Source organism: Urocitellus parryii (assembly GCF_045843805.1).
Source record: "Urocitellus parryii isolate mUroPar1 chromosome 10 unlocalized genomic scaffold, mUroPar1.hap1 SUPER_10_unloc_3, whole genome shotgun sequence".
NCBI lineage: Eukaryota > Metazoa > Chordata > Mammalia > Rodentia > Sciuridae > Urocitellus > Urocitellus parryii.
In genome coordinates this window covers 32,521-56,648 of record NW_027551756.1, presented here as the reverse complement: position 1 = coordinate 56,648, position 24,128 = coordinate 32,521, and the positions used below count along the sequence as shown (strand labels likewise).

The 24,128-nt window shown below is 34.8% G+C and overlaps 1 protein-coding gene across 1 annotated transcript in view; it reads left to right on the top strand.

Annotated features, from left to right (window-relative positions):
* LOC144251241 (broad substrate specificity ATP-binding cassette transporter ABCG2-like) overlaps nt 1-24,128 on the top strand; it is a 61,562-nt gene that overhangs the window by 7,372 nt on the left and 30,062 nt on the right. Inside the window, exons 2-7 of the mRNA XM_077794266.1 lie at nt 6,347-6,572; nt 18,060-18,119; nt 19,281-19,395; nt 19,956-20,108; nt 21,480-21,499; nt 21,960-21,974. Coding sequence (XP_077650392.1) covers nt 6,347-6,572; nt 18,060-18,119; nt 19,281-19,395; nt 19,956-20,108; nt 21,480-21,499; nt 21,960-21,974 — 589 coding nt within the window. The remainder of the gene's footprint in view (nt 1-6,346; nt 6,573-18,059; nt 18,120-19,280; nt 19,396-19,955; nt 20,109-21,479; nt 21,500-21,959; nt 21,975-24,128) is intronic.

Genomic DNA, 24,128 nt, shown 5'->3' with positions numbered 1-24,128 from the left:
ACACAGTAATTTTTATTTAATGTTAGTTACATTAACTATAATTTGACTAAATATTTTCTGAAGTCTGGGTTTTGGTTTTCTATCACAGATTAAAACTAATGTGGGCAAAAGTCTTGTGAGAATATAGAAAGAAAATAGATTAGTCATATGGAATTTTATGTTCATTTGCATCCATTAAAGAGAGGATTCAGATTGATTTGAAAAATGAAAGGGACAGGAAAGAGATTGGTGGTTCTCTGAGCCTGTTGTTGGCACTGGGGTTTCTATTTTACTTTCCTTCTGTCCTTTGGTTTTAGTTGAAATTTTATTTTTTATTTTTTAAAATTCATATTAATTTTATTTTTAATTAATACACACAAACTTAAAAGTTATACTAGTTGGTTACCATATGACATTTTAATACTTGTCCACATGTACAATGTTTAAATCAGGTTAAACATGATTTGTTTCCTCAAACATTTATAATGTGTTTGGTTAAAAATATTTAACATCTTTTCTTCTATCATTTTGAAATATACAGTTCCATTGACAGAGGGGGAATTTTTCTGTTTACTCTTTGCCATTATCACATTTCTAATATATGTGACTACTATACAACAGCAATAAATATTAGGCTAAACTGTGTGGATTGAACGCTCTACCAAAGCATACGTTTTCTTCTTTGGTAATGAGTCATTAATTTCCAAGATCCCCTACTGGCTCTCCTGAGTTCCTTGTCAGTTCAGGAAGGATCAGGATGTCCATATTGTGAGAGGAGAGGGTGGGGAAGGAACCTTGTGATCCAGAGCCCTCCAGGCTTCCAGGGTTAAGGTTCTGCTCCTGAACAGGCATACTCAGCCTTTATGGCCTTTGCTGATCTCTCTGGCCTAATTTTATTTCTGTCTCTATCTGAAAGCTAAAGTTCAACATGATAAACTACAAGCATTTCCAAACATCTCTTTCAAAGAATGGGAGGTTACTGACAAAGATTTTTTATATCGATTCTGAAAATGGTGGAGCCATGAAGATATTAAATTTCAAAACTGTGATAGTGTAAGTTCATTGATGCAGCTCTAAAAATAGTTCACATTTTGATGCTCTCTCAAAAGTGAGTTTGCAGTGAAGAGTGCCAAAGAATGCCTCCCCAAAGTATCTATCTCTCTTTGGTATTTGGATTATTTTTGATGTAAGGCAGGTAAGAGCTGTAGACACTGGTAGAACTCTTACCTCTCTTTTTCTACAAATACAGTACAAATAACCTTTTCCAAAGAATGCTTACATTATATGAAGGAAGTTTCCATTTCTAAGGTTAACTCTCCAAGTCAGCTCTTCACTCAGGAGAGAATTCCTTGTCTAACAAGATGACACTTACCAAATCACTGCAAAATTCCTGTGCATACTTACAGGAGAAATTTTTTCTTCTGTTAATCTATCACATTTGTTCTTATTATTTCCTTGTTTGCTTGTTTATTTTGCCCAGGCCCTGTTAAGCCTGTACTCTAACACTGAACTACACTGCATGCAGCCTAGACTCAGTTTAATTTCCAGGACTTCAGATGGAGAATTTAAAGGGGAGAGAGAAAAAGAGTTTTCCTATCCTAAAATAGAATTTAAGGAAACCTAAGGGCAACATATTATTTCATAACAAAAATCAAAAGTAGACGGGGAGGATTGCCATCCAGGAGAATCTTGTTCATTCTTGTCTGTTTTCAGTAAAAGTTCATCCCTCTGAGCCCTTGAATTTGACGTCCTTTTTACCAGTACCAAGGGCCACCCCTCTAATCCTAGCATTTATGCCCTGTTTTCCAGTAGTCTGCTAATGAGCCCATACCTTCAGACTTGCTCCCCCTTTCTCCAATATCCTCCACACAGCAACTAGTATGTTCTTTTGAACCTTTCCTGATTAAATGATGTCAAGCTTCTCATTGAGCATGCAGAGCTTTCATGATAGAGTCCCTTCCTTTCTATCCAAAATCTTGTCATTTTCTCCATGTTTCAGCAGAGACCCACTCACAAAGTAAAGTGACCTCAGGGGTCTTCAACCACCATATCTTGTGATTCCACAAGAAGTATTTCAAATGAATCACACAGGGTAACAAGAATTTATCAGAAAAAGTGACAATACAGACATTGAGGATAAGCACTGAAGAAACCTACTCTGAGGGAGGATGATATGCAGCCTTTATAGAGTAAGAATTTTCAATGATTTTGGATCCCTTTGTTCTTGTTCTGTTATCTCATATCCCCTTAAATTATTACCCCTTTGTGTAGCCTTCAGTGAACTCTCTATGTGAGGGTCATGATGACCTAGTCAAAAGGGGTGGCTGCAAAATGGTTTTGGTGCTGACCTGGTGATAAGAGGTAGCTGTGGCATGGTCTTGAAGCGATAGTTCCCTTCAGGCTTATAATTATCTATAGTTTGGGAACAGAGGACCTTCTGGTTTCTATTTTCCAGTCTTTTCTACTATGATAAAGTTGCCTGTGTTTTAGTCCTATGACTCCTGGATTTTTTCTAATGCATATGTCTAATATTCTTCCGGTTTGTTGGTGTTCTTCATTGCCCTTCACCTGCCCACCTGCTTATGACTGTCTAGCCTACCTCACATTCCAGAGCCCTTCTAAAATGATGTGGGAGCCTACAGCAGCTCAATGAATGGACTTATTTTCATAATTTAAAATCCAAGTTTTACACTCTTTTTCCTGTTCATTAATATGAAGCAATCATCTAACAGTAACTTGAGTCCTCTAATTCCTTGTGAGAATTGTAATGACTTGGCATTAACATCAATAGATATTTTAAACCATTTTATCCCATCATCCCAGATGTATAACATCTATAAAAACGTCAGTAAGCATATAACATATAATTATATAATACAGCCAAACAATGATAGTAAGGATATAATCATAATATTTATTAATTTTAGTTACCATAATATATATATAAGATATAGATTATGATTTCCAACCCATTTTAGTGTACCTATGTTTCAATTTTCGATAAAGTTAAAGTGTGGTTTCATTTGTTAGAATACAATAAGAGCAGAGGAGAGGATAATGTACACAGACCCTCTCCCCCAAAAAGATGTGACAGGGGCCATAAGATTAGAAATTTTTAAAGAGGCCCTAATTTTTCCCCCTCAGTCCCTAGGCATTTCCTAGTAACCTGTTTTTGTTTTATTTTTGGTTTTTAGCTATTTTCTCTATCCCAACATCCTACAGTTAATCATCTCATGCTGAAAACAAAAGCTAAAGTACCTTCAAAGGCCAGACCTGTAGCCAGTGTTACAAGAGTCCTAGGACACAGGGTCTGGCTCCAGAGGTCTAGACAGACCAATGTGGGTCACCCTTTGTAATATGCAAAAAAGCAGAGCAGTTTGAAGGGTAGGAAAGGTATTTTAATCAGTGTGGCCATGCCAGGACAAACACATATAGTGGTATAGTAACCAAAGCTCTGTCTTAAAGGGATTGCCAGCAACTTGAAGATTTTATAGAAAAGAGGACCAAAGGCAATGTCTTGGTGGGTTTGTATGACTGGGAGAGGGGGTTGCACAGAGTAAAATCATCCTGATCAGGCCATGATGCAATTGGCCATGATCTCAGACTCATTCTGTGAAGCTCTGGGAAGGCCTGTCATTGATTGTAGGGGGTGATTTAGCATCTATTATGAGATGACTTTTCCTCTTGTGGGGCAGACTTGGTTTTGTTGCAAAATAACTGTTCCCATGTAGTGGGCAGCATCTACATGGGCTGATATGCTCTGTGAATCTCATAACACGGTCCATAAAATTAGAAATTTTTAAAGAGGTCCTTAATATTTTTAGATGGGCTTTCAGGGAAGCAATTTTGGTCCTTTGTGATAAAGATACTTATCAATCAGGCTTTTTGTTCTGGAATCCAAGGTATCTAGTTGAAAAAAAAAGTGGCTCAGAGAAAAACAGCTAAGGAGGAAATAGAGTCAAAGAGACACAAATGGAGTTAGGTAAACTCAGGGTGAATAAACCTATGGCTTTGAGCATATGTTTTAACTACAGAGTTATACCCTCAGTCTCCTTATTTGTCTTATGAGAAATGGGTCTTGCTATTTTTTCCAAGCTGGCCTCAAACTCATTACCATTGTGCTTTGGCCTTTTGTGTAGCTAGTACTACTGATGTGCATCACTATATTGTTTATCACCTTTAATTCTTAAATTTTATTTTTAAAGATTATTATTCTTTAGTGAATATCTACTTTTAAGTTTATTTTATTAAATATATTCATCAGGTGTTTCAATGTCAATGTTTGATAACTCCAGTCTGGATTACCTATGAGTCTACTTCCATGCTCTCACTTTTGGAATTTTAGGTTTTGTTTTCTGGCATGCCTGGTAATTTTTTATTGATAATTTAAGTTGATGATATCACCTTTAAGAGTATATTTAACATTCTTTTTGTAAATTCTGAGCAGATCACTTTCTTAGAGCAGAGGCTGGTCTATTTTGGTTTGCCTATATTCCCAGGACATCTGGGATCTCAAAACCTAGGAATTTAAGGGCTCCTTATCTTTGCTGGCTCACAACTTTTAATTTTGTCTTCCTGGCTGATAGTCTGCTAAAATGTTTGAAATAGCAGCGGTTTCAGGAAGACCTCTCTGAAAGTTTCCTTCTACCTGATGGTCCTATATTGCCTCACACATGCATAGTATGTGTGTTCAAATGCCTGGTGAAGAAAGAGTGGGTGCTGTGTTTGCTCCAGTGCTTTTTCCTCATTTCCAGGATTTTGGTTCCTCAAGCTCTGGCTGCTTTGACTGCTGGCCCCTGTTTGGTCTATTTTTCTATTGTTCTCAGGAGAATGATTAGTTTGGAGCAGCTAGTCCACCATAAGCTGAGAGAAAGAAGAACTTTCTCTTCATGGATGACTTTGTTTTTTAAAAATGAAAACTAGGTTTATTGCAGTTAACATTTCAAAACTCTTTTACAAGCTCAGCTCACCTTAAGTTCTTACTCTGTTTAAATTAAATTAAAATTGTTTCAGGGTTGTTTCATAAACTGTTTAGTGAAACATTTTAAACATTTATAAACTTAATGTGCAGTATCTGCCTTAAAGCCTTGAGCTGTTTCACTATTTGTTTGATTTACTTAATCATTTTAATACTTAATTTTAAACCTTCTTAAACTTTAATATTCTTGTCCACTAGAAAATTATTAATTTTTCTGTAAACAATTTGGAATTTTTTTGTTTTAATCAACTTTCCATCACTGTTACAAAATAATTGAGAAAACTAACTTAAAGGAGGAAAAGTTTATTATGGCTCATGGTTTCAGAGATTTCATTCCATGGTCGGCTCTCTCTGTTGCTTCCAGGGATATTAAAAGGCATAAACATCACAATGAAAGGGCATGGAGGATGAAAAGTTTTTAGTTCATGGAATCCAGGAAAGAATAGAGAAGGAACTAGGGGCAACTTGTATCTATCTAGAATTTATCCCTAGTGATCCTCCTTCTCCAATCAGGTCCAATCTCCAAAAGTTTTTACCTCCAATGGCACCATAGACTGATGATTAAGCCTTTAGCACATGGTCTGTATGGGACATATTCTATCCAAACTGTAATACCTTCTTAGCTGATTAAATGTAATAGCAATTAGAGATATGAAGTCTAGAATTATAAATTCAGAGAAGTTTCTCCTGTCCCTGACTGTTTAGTAAACCCCTTTGGTAATACTAATGTTATAAACTATAAAATATAATAAACAGGTAAATAAAGAAATAATGTTATAAACTCTGAAATATGATCAATCAATTTAAAAAGGAGATATAAGTATGATCATGTGGGATGTTCCAGAACTTAGGTTGTATTATTATATGGTTTTTCAAGCCATATAAGACTCTTATCTTTTTCCTGTTTCATGAGTTTTGAGTAATTTTCATATTTTCACTATTAACTTATTAGAAATTCATTTCACATCTAGTTGGAGTGCAAGTATTCAAAGTTGTCTTTCTCCCATTATAGATTCTATGGTTGTTCTTATCGTGGTAATGTGGCTATTCATTGGAAAGTAATCTACTCACTGCAGTGCAGTTTAAAATGGACTTCTGTTATCTAACTGAGGTCAGTGATACATGCCTGTAAATGCAAATCCTGGTAGTGAGGTTGGGGGGACTTTACAAGTTTAAGTTTAGCCTCAACAACTTAGCAAGATCTGCCTGAAAATTCTGAAAAATAAATTTTAAAGTGCTGGGCATGTAGTTAAGTGGTAAAGCAACTCTGGGTTCAATCCCCAGTAACAAAAACAAAAGAAACATAAAAGTAGTAGTGTGTAGTTTTTTGTAGTGCTTATACACTCATTTATCTAGACTATCAACTTACTATTCGTTTTCCCTCTACAGAAAGGCAGAAACTCCAAAGGTCTTTCAGCCATTACCAGATTTTTATCCCAGAGTCTCAAAGAAATACCAGTGGCGTCCCTAAGATGGTATCCGTTGACCCAAATTTATTCACCCAAGGGACCCTGTTAAGTATTCATAACATCTGCTATCATCAAGAAGAAGTGAAGAGCAACTTTCTACTTTGCCGCCGAGAAACATTTCAGAGAGAAATACTAACAAATATCAAGTAGGTGCATTAACTTTTCAAAATACTACTTTATTAAATGAATTTCATAGGTTTTACCTATCACCAATAAGCTGCCACAAACATTTATGTTCAAGTCTTTGAAAAGATGTATTAATTCATTCTTTCATTTCCTTTGACTAAACTTGGACTGAAATGATTGGATCATTCAAGTGTAAGTTTAACTTCGAAAGCAACTGGCATATTGTAAAAATGATTGTATTATATGTTTAAGCAATTGTTGTGTCAATTAGTTTTTGAAGTAGAAAATAAATGAGTAGAGAAAGGAGAATTTCTATAGAAGCTACTCACTACCATTACTACTTAAAGAACTTTGCAACATAGCAAAACAACTTAGTTACCTCCAGAATATAAGACAATTATCATAATTAACAGCATTATACTCAAACTGTCAGATTTTTAAAATTTTAGAGCATTTGTATCAGTAAAACATATTTAACTAGTGTTACAAACCAAAAAAAAAGAGAGAGGAGTCTTTAGATTAGAACAAATGAAGATTTGAATAAATCCTAACTTCTTATACCTAATTTTCTTCTAAGCAATTAGAAATATAATAAAATCTGCAGAAAATATAAGATATTGTTTGATAAAATATAAAATCTTTGTTCTTTAAGTCAGTTCGTTTGTAAACTTTGTTAAGAGCAGTTGGATTCCAAGCGTAAATGCCTTTTTAAAGTTGCTTTAAATTCCTCTAGAACTTAAGTTTATTATATTCGATATCAACATAGCACAAAATCCATTTAACCTTTTAAAAAGAAAGCGAAGTTCCTTGTGATAAGAAAAATATTATGTGGGTAGTTTGTTCATAAAATTTAATTTTTGAAAGTACAGTTAGTATTTATGATAAAAATGTAGAAATTCTTATATAGCATTTAGGTTACTGAATGAAGGTATAGACAGACCAATGTTTAATTTTTTGAAAATAGTACTAGGATTTGTGGTTAATGAACCACCACAACAAAACTATAATTTTTAGCTCATAATATCTTATTATGTCATTCCAGAAACCAGAAGTAGAAAATATGAACAGGTTAACAGACTTTTACACTATTAGTTATTTCCTTGACTTATCTTAGGCCTTGAACAAGCATAAGTATAGGCTCACTCATGAATTTTCAGATCTATTAAACAATTAACATTTTAGACAAACCATGAATGTCATCTATACATGTAAGCATTACATAATTTTGAAAGAAAGCAGAACATTTCTGAGATGTGGAAAGCTTAAGATTTTAGTTCTGGATTTATGTTCCCTTATAAAAATAAAATTATTTTAAAAGATACAGTTTTAAGAATTCAAAACACCTCTCATTTAATATACTCATTTTAACAACTATATTTAAATTACTCATGGATTGCAAGCATAGTTAATATTTTTGAGTTATTTCTGCACCAAAGAGATCCTAAGAGGTTGTTGTATAGAAAACAATGAACAATATTCCTCAGATATGTAGACATACATTCTAATTGGTTAGCAAGCCATAAACACAAGTTACTAGATTTTAAAGACATTCTTATAAACAAGTTTAATTTACTTATCACAGATTTACTAAATTCATGTGAAAGGCATTTGTCAATATAAATCAATTTAGTATCTTGCAAACTGACTATGTATAAGCATATAAACATATAGACTTAAATTTAGAATAGTTTTAAAAGCTATATTTTTTACCTGATATTGAAATAAGTCTGTTAGGTCTTAAATTTGCATTTCTAAACTGAGGCCAGGTAGAAAATTTACATCTTAAAAGACTTAGACTATCAAACTTGAATTGTGAGTTTCCTTTTAAGACACAGGCAGGAAACATCTACAAACCCTTCTTCCTTTAGTCCATTTTGAGAACTAGAAGAATTGAAGGGTGAAGATAAGTCCTCTTCTACCCTGGACTAGAAAGAAACAGTATCTATCAGTTATGGCACAACTGAAGATGAATATCAAGGTTGTAAGTGGTCTGTACTACCTGGGGTAGTATTTGCCTTGGCTGTGGCTGTTACACATTTCTCTGAAGAAAACAAGAAGATGCAAAATTGGTGTGGACAAACTCAGAATTCCTGTCTTCTCAAGGATCTGCTTTGCTGTTTTTTTTGTTTTGTTTTGTTTTGTTTAATCTTGCCTGTGACAATCTGTCTGGTGATTGCTATTATCAGCAGTTCATTACTAGTACAAACAAGAGTACAACAAATACATTTTGTTGTTCATTTTTTGATGGTCATCAACATCATCAAAATGTCCTGTGGTACCACTGACTTCATTCTATACTTGACCACCATCAGAATCATATCAAGATATCATATCAAGATCAATCATATCAAGATCCTCATTTCTCCTTTAAACTAATGAAAGAACTATTACTAGCCCCACAGGATCCATTGTCATTAAGAATCCATTTGCTACAGTTTTTAGTAACATTTTATCTGTTAAGAAGAAAATGAAGTCTGGGTCAGTTCCTATACTATATAGCTGGTGGACTTGTTGACTGTGTAGCCCAGTTAATAAGAATAGCTGAAGAGCTATTACAATCTATTTCACAAGAACAACAATTTCCTTATGAAAAATGAAATGATAAAACAGAGCAGATTGGAGCAGATGCATCTCCTTCCAAAGAACCTTCAATACCAGATCTTGCTGTCTCTTTGTAATCAATATTGTAATCAATACTTTCACTACAAGAAGATAAAGACTTAAGGGCTGGTGTTGTGACTCAGTGTTAGAGTGCTCGCCTAGCATGCACGAGGCACTGGGTTTGATCCTCAGCACCACATAAATTTAAAATGAAAATATTGTGTCTACCTAAAACTTAAGAATAAATATTTTTTAAAAAGTAGATGAAAACCTAATCCTTGATATAGAGCAAGCCCTGTTAGACATAGATGGGCTATATGAAGGTGTACTCTCTGATATAAACAATGATTTAAGAAGTAAATAAGACTCAGTTTGCCCTCACCAACATGTGAGAACTGATCACTGATTTTTTTTTCAAATATATCCTGACATATTTGGATATTAGCAATATTTTTCTCCTAGTTCTGCATATTTTTATTATTAAGAACTTATAGAATAAGTTTTGGTTTCCTTCCAGAAAATACTGATCTCATCTTTGTTTTTATTAAAAGAATCTCTGACTTTAGCAGTGTCATTCCTTTACTTGTATTTGTTCTGTTAGGTTTCTTGAGGATAAGAGCGAATAATAACAAAGAAGAGAATCTCCTCAACTAACAATGGACTGAAGCACATATCAATTATCTCACATCTTGGGACCCAATTTTATTGTTCTATCATTAATGGAAATTAAAAGGGGAACATTCCCTAGGATGGTATTTCAGTGCATTAACAGGACAATAGTAAGACATTTGTACTTGATAAGACTCCTTACTGGATTTCTAAGAATGTGTCAAACAAATGATGCCCTATCAGACTACTGGAGATAAATCTGAAAGAGTAGCATCTATCAAAAAGCAATACTACAGAAAAGTTTTCAGATGAGTTTTATGAGGAAAAAAATCGTTGAAAAAGCTGGAGCCAAAGGTTCCAATGTAGAACTGATTCCCACAAATGCTGATCCATATTGCAGTTACTTTAAAATATCATTCCTAAAATAGAAGTTGCACAATCTACTCATTAACAGACATATATGGAATATTCTATCCATCAATGAGCAAATACATTTTCTTCTCAGCAGCACATGGATCATTCTCCAAAATAGACCACATGTTATGTCACAAAGCAAGTCTTAGCAAACAGAGAAAAAATAGAGGGCTGGGATTGTGGCTCAGCGGTAGTGCACTTGCCTAGCACATGCAAAACCACTCTCAGCACCACATAAAAATAAGTAAACAAAAAAAAGGTATTATGTCCAATTACAACTAAAAAATAAATATAAAAAATAGAGATACTACCCTGCATTATATCTGAACATAATGGAATGAAATTAGAAATTGATGATAAAATTAAAAAGAGAAGCTACTCCAAAACCTAGAGAGGTAAACAATTTGCTATTGAATGATGCATGGATAACAGGAGACATTAGGGAGGAGATAAAAAAACTTAGAGGTAAATGAGAAGTCCAACACAACTTATCAAAATTTCTGGGACACAATGAAGGCTGTTCTAAGAGTAAAGTTCATTGCACAGAGTTCATTCATTAAAAGAAGAAAATGTCAAAAAATAAATGACTTGACATTATATCTCAAAGCCCTAGAAAAGGAAGAACAAACTAACACCCAAAGTAGTAGAAGACAGGAAATAATTAAAATCAGAGCAGAAATCAATGAAATTTAAACTAAAGAAACAATTCAAAAAATTGACAAAACAAAAAGCTTCTTCTTCAAAAACATAAATAAAATTGACAAACTCTTAACCACTCTAACAAAAAGAAGGATGGAGAAAACTCAAATTACAAAAAATTTTGCAATGAAAAAGGAAATATCATGACAGACACTATTGAAATACAATAGTGGCAATTAGAAACTATTTTGAAAATTTATATTCCAATAAAATAAGAGAACTTAAAGATTCCCAACAAATTTCTAGAGGCATATGATCAACCCAAGCTGAGTAAAGAAGACATACACAATTTAAACAGATCAATTTTAAGCAAGGAAATAAGAGATGCCATTTACAAATGTTGTACCAACCAAGAAAAACCCAGGACCAGATGGATTCACAGCTAAGTTCTACAAGACCTACAAGGAAGAATTAATGCCAATACTCCTCAAATTATTCATTGAAATAGAAAAGGAGGGAACCCTTCCAAACTCATTCTATGTAGCTAGTATCATCCTTATGCCAAAACCAGGCAGAAACAAATCAAGGAAAGAAAATTTCAGACCAAAATTCCTGATGAACATTGATGCAAAAATTCTCAATAAAATTTTGGCAAATTTCATACAAAAATATATTAATAAAATAGTGCACCATGATCAAGTGGGATTCATTCCAGGGATGCAAGGTTGGTACAACATGCAGAAATCAATAAATATAATTCATCACATCAATAGACTTAAAGATAAGAATCATAGGATTATATCAATTGATGCAGAGAAAGTATTTGACAAGATGCAGCACTCTTTTCTGTTCAAAACACTAGAAAAACTAGGGATAGTAGGAACGTACCTCTACACTGTAAAAGCTATCTGTGCTAAACCCAAGGCCAACATCATTCTAAATGGAGAAAAATTGGAAATATTCCCTCTAAAAACTAGAACAAGAGAGGGATGCCCTCTTTTGCCACTTCTATTTAACATAGTCCTTGAAACCCAGGCCAGAGCAATTAGATGAAATAAATTAAAGGGATACAAATAGGAACAGAAGAATTCAAACCATCATTATTTGCTGGCATGATTTTATATTTCGAAGATCCAAAAAATTCCACCAGAAAACTTCTAGAATTAATCAATGATTTCAGCAAAGTAGCAGGATATAAAATCAGTATTCATAAATTAAATGCATTTATATACATCAGTGATGAATCCTCTGAAAGAGAAATTAGGAAAACTACCCCTTTCACAATAGCCTCAAAATAATAAAATAATTGAGAATCAACCTAACAAAAGAGGTGAAAGACTGCCAAGGTCTCGGCTTGGCACAGAATCACGAGCCACCACACACCTTGTAGATTCAAACAGCAATCTTTATTCCCGAACTCACACCGGCCGTCTACAAACACGTTCTGCTCCAATCTCCAATATGCCGCCTCCTCCAATCTCCTACTCCATGAGGCTTTTTTCCAAATCCCATTTGAATCTCAGGAGAACTTAACGGGAACAAGCAGCAGGAACACCCTAATCCCAGCAGCAATAATCTTCAACCTCCAACTTCCCTAAAACCCCTATTGTCTTAAACCTGGAACGCCTTAAACTCAAGGAGCGGGAAACTTCCTCAAACCTGATCAGCTCCAAACCCGGATCCGCCCTGGTCTTTGAGCAAGGTCACCTTACTAAAGCATACATTCAATGTCCCATCGAATGTCCTCTAAGCACCATGGGGTACGCTGGCAAGGAAATTTCAATGCGTCATTCCTACTTGGCAATGGCCCTCAGCAAAAGACCTCTACAAAGAAATCTACAGAATACTAAAGAAATAAATTGAAGAAGACCTTAGAAGATGGAAAAACCTTCCATGCTTTTGGATAGGCAAAATTAATATTGTCAAAATGGCCATACTATCCAAATTTCTATACAGATTCAATGCGATTCCAATTAAAATTTTAACATCATTCCTTATAGATATAGAAAAAGCAATCATGAAATTTATTTGAATCAATAAGAGAACTAGAATAGTCAGAGCAAACCTTAGCAAGAAGAGTGAAACAAGAGGCAACACAATACCAGACCCTAAACTATACTACAAAGCTATATAACCAAAATGGCATGGTAGTGGCACCAAAATAGACATGCAGACCAATGGTACAGAATAGAAGACAAAGATAAACCCACATAATTTTCTCATACTAGACAAAGGAATCAAAAACATACATTGGAAAAAAGGTAACCTCTTCAACAAATGGTGCTGGGAAAACTGAAAACCCATATGCAGCAAAATGAAAATAAACCCCTATCTCTCTCCATACACAAAACTCAACTCAAACTGGATCAAGGACCTAGGAATTAGTCTAGAGACCCTGTGCCTAACAGAGGAAAAATTAGTCCTAAATCTTCATCACACTGGATTAGGCCTCAGCTTCCTTAACAAGACTCCTATCACACAAGAAATAAAATCAAGAATTAATAAAGGGGATGGATTCAAACTAAAAAGCTTTTTATCAACAAAAGAAACAATCAATAAGGTGGAAAGAGATTCTACATTTTACTAAATTTTGCTGCACATATTTCAGATAGAGCACTATTCTCTGGGATATATAAAGAACTCAAAAAACTTAATACCAAGAAAACAAACAATCTAATCCATAAATGAGCTAAGGAGGTGAACAGACATTTCTCAGAAGAAGATATACAATGATCAACAATATATTAAAAAATGTTCAATATCTCCAGTAATTAGAGAAATGCAAATCAAAACTGCTCTAAGATTTCATCTCACAACAGTCAAAAATGCCAATTATTAGGAATACAGACAAAAATAAAAATGTTGGTGATAATGTGGGGGAAAAGGCACACTCATACACTGCTGGTGGGACTGCAAATTGGTACAACCCATCTGGAAAGCAATATGGGGATTCCTCAGAAAACTTGGAATGGAACCACCATTTGACCAGATATCCCACTCCTTGAACTGCATCCAAAGCATATAAAAACAGCATACAACAGTGATGGAGCCACATCAATGTTTATAGCAACACAATTCACAATAGCTAAATTGTGGAACCAAACTAGATGCCCTCAATAGATGAATGGATAAAGAAACTGTGGTATATATACACAATGGAATATTACTCAACATTAAAAGAGAATACAATTATGGCATTTGCAGGTAAATGGATGGAGTTGGAGAATATCATGCTAAGCGAAGTAAGCCAATCACAAAAAACAAAAGCCTAATGTTTTCTCTGATAAGTGGATGTTGATCCACAAAGGGGATGGAGGAGGCATGGGGAAAATGGAGGAACAGTGCTTGGGCAAAGGGGAGGGAGTGTGGGGCATGTGCATTTGGATAGGAAAGATTGTAGAAATAGATGGACATCATTACCCTAGGTACACATATGACTGCATGTATGGAGTGAGGCTACATTGTGTAGAACCACGGAAATGAAAAATTGTGCTGAAAATGTGTACAATGAATCAGAATGCATTCTGCTGTCATATATACCTAAGTAAATTAAATAAATTAATTACAAAAAGGCAGGGGGATAAAGACTTCATATAGAAGAAATAAACATATATAATATATATTATATGTATATATAAACATATATAATTTATATCTATGTACACATATATATGTATATATACACAATATAAATTATATGTATACATATAATTTATATATATATATATATATATAATTTAAGTACACAGAATTAAAAATAAAGTGAATTCACTGAGGGAGGGAGAACCTGAGTTCAAATAGAGTAATTATTGATTAATTTAGTCCATTCCCCTTTTTGACAAGAGATTTATCTGATGGCTGAAGCAAGGACTACCCTTGGTAAATGTTTTAGGTGATCAAAATCTGCTACTTTTAGGTGTTCCTTCACCCCTTTCACCAATAGGAAAGATAATCTATCTTACATGTCACCAAAATAGCTTTTAAACATCTTCCAAAACAAAACTGAACAAACGAGCACTTGATCAATCTTTCAAGATTGTTGGAAGATTTTTATGTCTTCTGAATTGTGTTTTACTGATCAGTATCCCAAAAAAGCAAATGTTCATTTAAGCCTCAAGCAGCTATGTTCCACATGGCTCACTCTACCACAGACAGAAGATAGCCAATTCCACAAAATGACCACAATTGGTGGAGAAAATCCTCAGTGTGTACCTTAATGGAACAACAAACATGGCCTGCTAATGTTTTTAGTAACCTTTTTCTTCACCAGTGAAGTAATTTTTGAAAGTTGAGGCTGCAATAGGAAAGAATGGAATACATTACCCTTTAAATATATACCAGCAGATGCAGGACCCTTCTCGGATTTTCCTACAACAGCTTGGCTGGTTGTGAGAGCATCTTATCTCTGATAAGATGCAAAGTGCCTACTATGTGAGGGTACATTTACCTTGCTTGACTTTTTAAGCTAGTGGATACTGACTTCATACACCGTTTTTCTGTTCAAATCTCCAATTGTGTTTATGGCTGAATAGTGTGTATCTCAACAAAGAGGAGGCCATTATCTTCTGTTTCCCAAGACTTTTAAAAGTACAGCCACTTTTTTTAAAAAAGGAAATCTTACAATTCCTCTAATTTTTACAGTTAAAAGGACATCAAGGATTAGTATTAATAAATACTTATTAATACATGGTTTAGGGATACATGAGAAAAGTTGTTGCAGTGTTTCTTTTTTATTTATTTTTCTTTTTTTCTTTTTAGATATACATGACAGTAGAGTCTATTTTGACATATTATACATAAGTGGAATATAACTCCCCATTGTGTGGTTGTACATGATGTGGAGATTCACTGGCATGTATTCATATATGAACATAGAAAAGTTATGTCAGATTTATACCATTATCTTTCCTCCTCATATCTCTTCTGCCTTCACTTCATTTCCCTTTGTCTAATTCAATTAACATCTATCCCTCTTCCTCCTTATTGTATGTTAGCACCCACAGTTGTCTTCTGTGTTGCTAAGGTTTAGTGTCAAAGCAAGCCAAACTTGGGGATCTATAAAATTCTTTGTCTTAACACATTTATGATCAGTTTGTGGTTGAATAATTTGGGATACATAGTCTTTATTTGAGTTGGTATTGAAAAATATGAAAAAAAAAGTTCTCTGGTAGTGAAGCCTTAGTAAATAATAAGCTTTTCCTGGTCATTTCAGAAGAAGATAATAGGTATCTATTAATAAAGAGGATGCATCAAGTGTTGTATAGAAATGCACCTTGAAAGCATACCTAGTCATTAATATGTTTTACTTTGGGAGGGGAAAGCTCAAAAAAAACAAGGGATTTTTTTTTGTTATATCTTGCTCTATGTTTATGGAATTCTCATTTCCTTCTTTTGATTTTTCAGTGAGAAGGTCTTCAGTTAAATGAGCAAAATAAAAAGTGTGTTTCTCCTCTGTCCCAAGAAGCCACAGTATAATTGTGATTGATCAGGTGCCACAGGCAGTGAATGACAAGGTCCCTGTGGATGTGAGCACTGTGGGGCAGTTGTGCAGGCATGTTCATCCCTCATGAGAGCTGTGACAGAGGATCAACCAACTTCTGTAGATTTATTATCTGAGAAAAAATAGCTGTCTCTTTGATCTTTTCCCTTGGAATAGGCACTGCTTTCTCTGTTACATATATGTTGACCTGCTTCCAAATTCTTAAGAGGAACTGGGCATAGACATCAGGGTTCTGAACAGGCTAAGTGAGGCCTCTGTTTTATCTGTTTCAGTACCTGCTGTCGCCCTGCTGTAATTTGCTTTACTCCTTCCTACTCCATCTGAATATTCAGCACTCCACATACCCACTTAACTTTTTTTTGAAAATATTGGTGACTTTTATGTGCATCATTAAAGGATGTTCCATACTGGAATGATGGCTCCCCATTCTAAACTGACCATTTTCCAGTCCTCTTACTGGGCACTTAAGGAAGGAAATTACCTATCTTGAAGGTGTGCATATTTTCTTTCTTTCTTTCTTTCTTTCTTTCTTTCTTTCTTTCTTTCTTTCTTTCTTTCTTTCTTTCTTTCTTTCTCTCATTCTCTCTCTCTTTCTCTCTCTCTCTCTCTCTCTCTCTCTCTCTCTTTCTCTATTTCCTTTTTCTCTATTTCTTTCTTTTTCTAATTGGTAAGATGTTGTCTCCATGTTAAGACATAGTAATGCTTTCTTTATCTATGGAGTGCTTCACTATAGCCTTTTATTTCTACTTAAGGTATGTTGATTTTTGCTCTGAGGAGATTTTAGCAGAGAGAACACTACAACTGATATTATACAAATTAGTGACTAATTGTGTAGAACTTGCTAGGTACAAAGTGAGATGATTTCAATGTATTTATAATTGTTTTAGTCAGCTTTTTCACTGCTATTACTAAAAGATCTCACCAGAAAACTGTAAAGGAAAGAAAATTTTCAGGGCTCATGGTTTCAGAGGTCTTAGTCCATAGAAGGCTGGCTCCATTCTTCCAGGCTGAACATCATGGAGTGAAACTTTGGTAGAGGGAAGAAGCTGACATCATGATCAGGAAGCAGAGGGAGAGAATTTACTCTCTAGGTACAAAATATATACCCCATAGCCACACCTACAATGAATCACTTTCTCCAGCTGCACCCCATTTGTCTCCAGTCATCACTAAATTAATCCCATCAAGGATAGATTCACTGATTATATTAAGGCTATAACCAAATAATTTCTCCTTCAAACCTTCTTGCATTGTCTCACATGTGAGCTTTTGGGGGAATACCACATCTAAAACATAACAATAATCAAACATTTCTCAGAAACCATTATGAGCTTTCCACTATGTTAAGAGGAAGAAGTGCAATGGAAAAGCTTAATGAGAAACTGTTATTTATATCAAGGAACTTTTGTTATTGTTTCTGGTAATGGAACCCAGGACCTCTAGCATGGTAAATGCTGGCTTTTCCATTAATTAAGCTCCACCCCCAGATTCTAGCAACCTTTAATCTTGGATGTGTCATTTTCCAAAACTAGTAAGTGGTTTAGAGAATAAATGAAAATAATATAAAGGAACATGAGCCATCTTTCTTATAAATTCTGACTTGTGATCCTTTATATATTAGACTTTTATTAATCAACAGTTCATTATTTTTATCTGCAATTTCATCAGCCTTCCTTGATTATATTCAATGCAGACCCTATATTAATAGAACTTTATTTAATTTATTATGCTTTTGTGTTTACAGTGGGATCATGAAACCAGGCCTTAATGCTATTATGGAATGCACAGGTGTAAGCAAATCTTTGTGAGTATAACAGGAAGTATAAGCCAGCCTTTGTATTTCAGTGTGCTTTTAAACATCACTTTGGTGGAAGCCTTTGGTATGTGTACCAATCTGTTTCTAGGTGCTGGAGATAACATGCAGTTGGGCTAGCTTGTTGCTTTATTCCAAATACCAAGAAGTCTTATTACATCAGCCTAGCTAAGTGTGATTTATATGCAGCTGTTACCATATTATGAGATAATCAGGAGGAAAAAGAAGGGAATGATATTAAAAATGGGGATGGAGCAGAAGGAATAATTGAAGACATGAGTTTAAAGAAAGGAGTGGTTTAGATCCATCAAAGTCAAATAGTCAAGAAGCTCACATGGAAGGTCTTTGATGGATAAACTGCAGTTACCTTGCTTTTACATTTTGGAGCTTTCTTTTAACATAGAATGTAAAGGAAGGTGAAAATGTAAATATATGTAAATGCATATATATATATGCACATAGAGAGTAAGAAAAAGAGAGACACTTCTACTCAGCCATACAGAATGATGAAATTATGTCATCTGCTAGTAAATGGAAGGACCTAAAGAACATCATACTAAGTGAACTAAGCCAGACTTTGGATATCAAGGGTTGAATGTATTCTCTCATATGCAGAAGCTAGAGAGGAAAAAAGAAATAAAAAAGCAATGTCATAAAAATAGAAATCAGTAAAGATGGGGGAACAGGGATAGAAAAGAGGGAAAATAATGGGGAAGAATGGAGCAATAAGGTTGACCAAATGATGCTATGAGTATATATGTATATATGAAAATGCATCTCAAATTTGTATATAAATATGATGCATCAATTAAAAATAAATAAATAGAAGGAAAATGAATAAGTAGAGGAAGGAGATCAGGGAATGGAAGGGAGGGAGGAAAATGGAAGTACTGAGGATTGGAATGAAACAAACTGTGTTATATGCACTTATGAATATGTCATGATGAACCACACTATTATATATACCCATTATGCACTAATAAAATGTTTTAAATATAAGTATATATGCGCATATATATTTGTATAATTTTAGTTTAACCATAGAGTTTTTTGACTAGTTCTCTTTCTACCTGGAGCAAAATTTGGATTCAGGATAGCTGAGAGATATGGTCTGTGTTAGGGGGAAAACACAACATATATGTCTTTTTGTAGCTTGCTGGATGTCTTAGCTGCAAGGAAAGATCCAAGTGGATTATCTGGAGACATTTTGATTAATGGAGCCCCTGGACCTGCCAATTTCAAATATAATTCAGGTTTTGTGGTTCAAGTAAGTATTAGCTTGTCTGCCTTCTGGGTTTCCCCTACTTCTGTATGGGAAGTGCTTTGGCTTATGGTTTTGTGTGCTACCAGTTGGATTTACATGCTTAAGGAATTGACTTTCTTTACACCAGCTTTTCACAATATCTGCTTAGATTGAGGGTGGAACAAATAGGAAAGGTGGAGAGGACTTCTAGGCAGTGGTGTCAATTCTACTTTTGGTATCATTTCCAAAAGGGTCTGCTATTGTCCTTTTTGTCCTTCTTTCATCTCTTTCCATCCCCATGAAGATGCCTTCGTCAAATCTTCACATAAAGAAGTTTGGATGTGTTTAGAAGTCTTCATAATTACCTGTGTTCTACCTGGGTTGCAGGTGGGGGATGAAAATGCCTCCTTCTAGCTCTGCAGCTGTCTGTGTATGAATCACTGAAATTTGTAGAGTTGAAAGTTCACCATTAGATAGAACTTTACCTTGCTTATATTGTTTTCATGAATTATGTTAAATACTCTAGAGTGATGGTCTTAGAAAAGACTCAGTGTGTCCCATTGAAATCCCATCTTCCCCTTCAGGATGATCTCGTGCTCGGCACCTTGATGGTGAGAGAAAACTTAGCATTCTCAGCGGCTCTTCGGCTTCCAACAACTATGAAAAAACATGAAAAAGATAAACGGATTAAAATGGTCATTGATGAGTTAGGTCTGGATAAAGTGGCTGATTCCAAGGTAATGTGAAAAAAACCAACAGAACCAGACAGGAACAAGGACCTTCCTGTGTGGACTATGTGACCTTAATCAGAAGTTTCCTAGAGCATGTGAGGTCAAAAGTGTCTGTTTTCTGTAATGATGAGAAAGGTGACTGGTTACATAGTATGAAGGTGGAAATGAAGGTGGAAAAGCAATCTGAACTGTGGTGTGATCCTGGGGATGGAGTTTGGTCCCTATGGAGAGTGCTCCTCATGGCTTTTTCCACTGTCCTCCCACCCTAATTGTTCAAGTCACAGCTCTTTTGATGTCTTTGCACTGACTTTTCTTCTTTCTCTTTTTCTCTGTCTCATTTCAGCTGCTCTTTTCACTTTCTTCCTCTGGGGAATTCTGTTCAGTTGATATTTTTATATTTCTGGAATTCATAAATGACTAAAATCCAAAAATTCTTGCTGTTTCATATTGGTGTAATTTGTCTTGAAAACTATACTTACTCTCATTAAGATTTACATTGAATTTTTTCAGTGACCAGGTTATTTTTCCATGGCTTCTTTGGCACTTTTGTTTCTCATCCCCTCCATCATTCTCTCCCTTCTTCCCTTTTCTCTGCCAATATTTATTTCCAGACTCTTATAAACCAGGCTCTTTCAGGTTTGAGGAATGCAGTTGTCAGCAAGAGTAACAAAAAATAGAGAAACAAACTCCTCCTATTGTGGGTTGTGCAGGATAAAGAAAGAAAAATGAGATGAAAGAGTTAGTTTTATAGTTGACCACTCCGTACAAAACTTTTGCTGATGAGACATTTGAAGATTGTGATGATAATGAGCCAAATAAAATGTGGTGACTCTGGATTAAGCCCCTGTGACCTGCCTCCTAGAGGCAATGAAGAAGGGGGTACCACTGGTTGCTGCTTCCTGTTATATTTGCTGATAGTTTTCTTATGTGAAATGTATTTTGTTTAGAAGAATAACCCTGTGAAGCCACTATTTGTTTTAGTTTAAGAGTGATTAAATTGTCATTACTTTGGCTGTTTATTTACTTGATTTTTTTCCATATGGGTGCATATTTTTCTTACTCTCTTTTAAGCATTCACTGCCCTAAGGTGCTTGCTTGTATTTCTAGGAAAAATACACAGAGGCACATTTGGCTCATCATTCATACATTCTAACTGATTGAAATATTTTTTTAAAGTTTTTAATTGATTTTTGTAATACATGACAGTGGAATGCATTACAATTCTTATTACACATAAAAGCATAATTTTTCATCTTTGTATATAAAGAAAGTTCATGCCAATTCATGTCTTTCATACATATACTTTGGGGTTTTTTATTTACAATTTTTATTACACACATGTACCACAATTTTTCATATCTCTGTTTATACATAAAGTATATTGACACCCAATTTGTGTCTTCATACATGTACGTTGGATAATGATGTCCATCACATTCCACTATCCTTGCTAATCCCCTACCCGCTCCCTTTCCCTCTCACCCCTTGTCCCTATCTACAGTTCATCTATTTCTCCCATGCTACGCCTCTCCACCTTACTATGAGTCAGCCTCTTTATATCAGAGAAAACATTTAGCATTTGTTTTTAGGAATTGGCTAACTTCACTTAGCATTATCTTCTCTAACACCATCCATTTACCTGCAAATGCCAAGATTTTATTCTCTTTTATTGCTGAGTAATATTGCTATATATATGCCACTTTTTTATTCATTCATCCACTGAAGGCCATCTAGGTTGGCTCCACATTTCAGCTATTGTGAATTGTGCTGCCATAAACATTGATGTGGCTGTGTCCCTGTGGTATGCTTTGTAGTATGCTTTTTTTTTTCTTAAAGTCCTTTGGATAATAATCCAAGGAGAGGAATAGCTGGGTCAAATGGTGGTTTCATTCCCAGATTTCTAAGGAATCTCCATACTGCTTTCCATATTGGCTGCACCAATTTGCAGTACTACCCGCAATGTATAAGTACACCTTTTTCCCCACATCCTCATCAACACTTGTTGTTCTTTATCTTCATAATAGCTGACATTATGACTGGAATGAGATGATATCTTGGAGTAGTTTTGTATTTCTCTAATTGCTAGAGATGATGAGCATTTTTTTATATATTTGTTGATTGATTGTATATCCTCTTCTGAGAAGTGTATGTTCAGGTCCTTGATCCATCCATTTGTTGATTATGTCATTTGGTTTTTTTTGGTGCTTGCATTTTGAGTTCTTTATGTATCCTAGTGATTAGTGCTCTATCTGATGTGTAAGGGGTAAAAATCTGCTCCCAAGATGTGCTCTCTCTTCACCTCACAGAATGTTTCTTTTGCTGAGAAGAAACTTTTTAGTTTGATTTCATCCCATTTATTGATTCTTTTTAATTCTTGTGCTAAGGGGTCTTATTAAGAAAGTTGGCACGGAATTCACTTGATAAAAAATAGGGCCTACTTTTTCTTCTATTAGACAGAGAGTCCCTGGTTTAATTCCAAGGTCTTTGAACTATTTTGAGTTAAGTTTTGTGCATGGTGAGAGATAGGGTTTTAATTTCATTTTGTTGCATATGTATTTCCAGTTTTCCCAGAATCGTTTGTTGAAGAGGCTATCTTTTCTGCAGTGCATGTTTTTGGCACCTTTGTCTATTATAAGATAATTGTAATTTTGTTAGTTAGTCTCTGTGTCCTCTATTCTGTACCATTGGTCTACTAGTCTGTTTTGGTGCCAATACCGTGCTGTTTTTGTTACTATTGCTCTGTAATATTGTTTAAGGTCCAGTATAGTGATGCCACCTGCCTCACTCTTCATTCTAAGGATTGTTTTAGCTATTCTGGGTCTCTTATTTTTTCGTATGAACTTCATGATTGCTTTTTCTATTTCTATGAGGAATGCCATTGGGGTTTTGATTGGCATTGCATTAAATCTGTATAGTGCATTTGGTAGTATGGTCATTTTCATAATATTAGTTCTGCCTGTCCAAGAGCAAGGTAGATATTTCCATCTTCTAAAGTCTTCTTTGATTTCTCTCTTTAGGGTTCTGTAGTTTTCATTGTACAGATTCTTCACCTCTTTTGTTAAGTTGATTCCCAAGTATCTTATTTTATTTTTTGAAGTTATTGTGAATGGGGTAGTTTTCCTCATTTTCTTCTCAGAGTATTGTCACTAATATAGAGAAATGTCTTTGATTTATGGGTGTTGATTTTATATCCTGCTACTTTGCTGAATTTATTTACTAGTTCTAGAAGTTTTCTGGTGGAGTTTTTGGGTCTTCTAGATATAGAATCATATTTTCAGCAAATAGTGGTAATTTAAGTTCTTCTTTTCATATACATATCCCTTTTATTTCTATTGTCTGTCTAATTGCTCTGGCCAGTGTTTCAAGAAAGATGTTGAATAGAAGTGATAAAAGAGGGTATCCCTGTCTTGTTCCAGTTTTTAGAGGAAATGCCTTCAATTTTTCCCCATTTAGAATGATGTTGGCCTGAGCCTTCACGTAGATGCCTTAAGATGTTGAGATATGTTCCTATTATCCCTAGTTTTTGTAGTGTTTTGAACATAAAGGGGTGCTGTGTTATGTCCAATGCTTTTTCTGGATCTATTGAGATTATTCTTATCTTTAAGTCTATTGATGTGATGAATTACATTGATTCATATTAGTATGTTGAACCAACCTTGCATGTCTGGTATGAATTCCACATGATCATGGTGAGCAATCTTTTTGATATGTTTTGTATTTGATTTGCCAGAATCTTATTGAGATTTTTTGCATCTATGTTCATTAGAAATATTGGTCTGAAGTTTTCTTTTTTTAATGTGTCTTTGCCTGGTTTGGGAATCAGGGTGATATTGGCCCCATAGAATGAGTTTGGAAGTGCTACCTCTTTTTTTCTATTTCCTGAGATAAATTGAAGAGTATGGGTATTAGTTCTTCTTTAAAGGTCTTGTAGAACTTGGCTGCATATCCATCGAGTCCTGAGCTTTCCTTGGTTGGTTAGCTTCGATGGCATCTTCTATTTCCTCACTTCATATTGGTCTCTTTAAA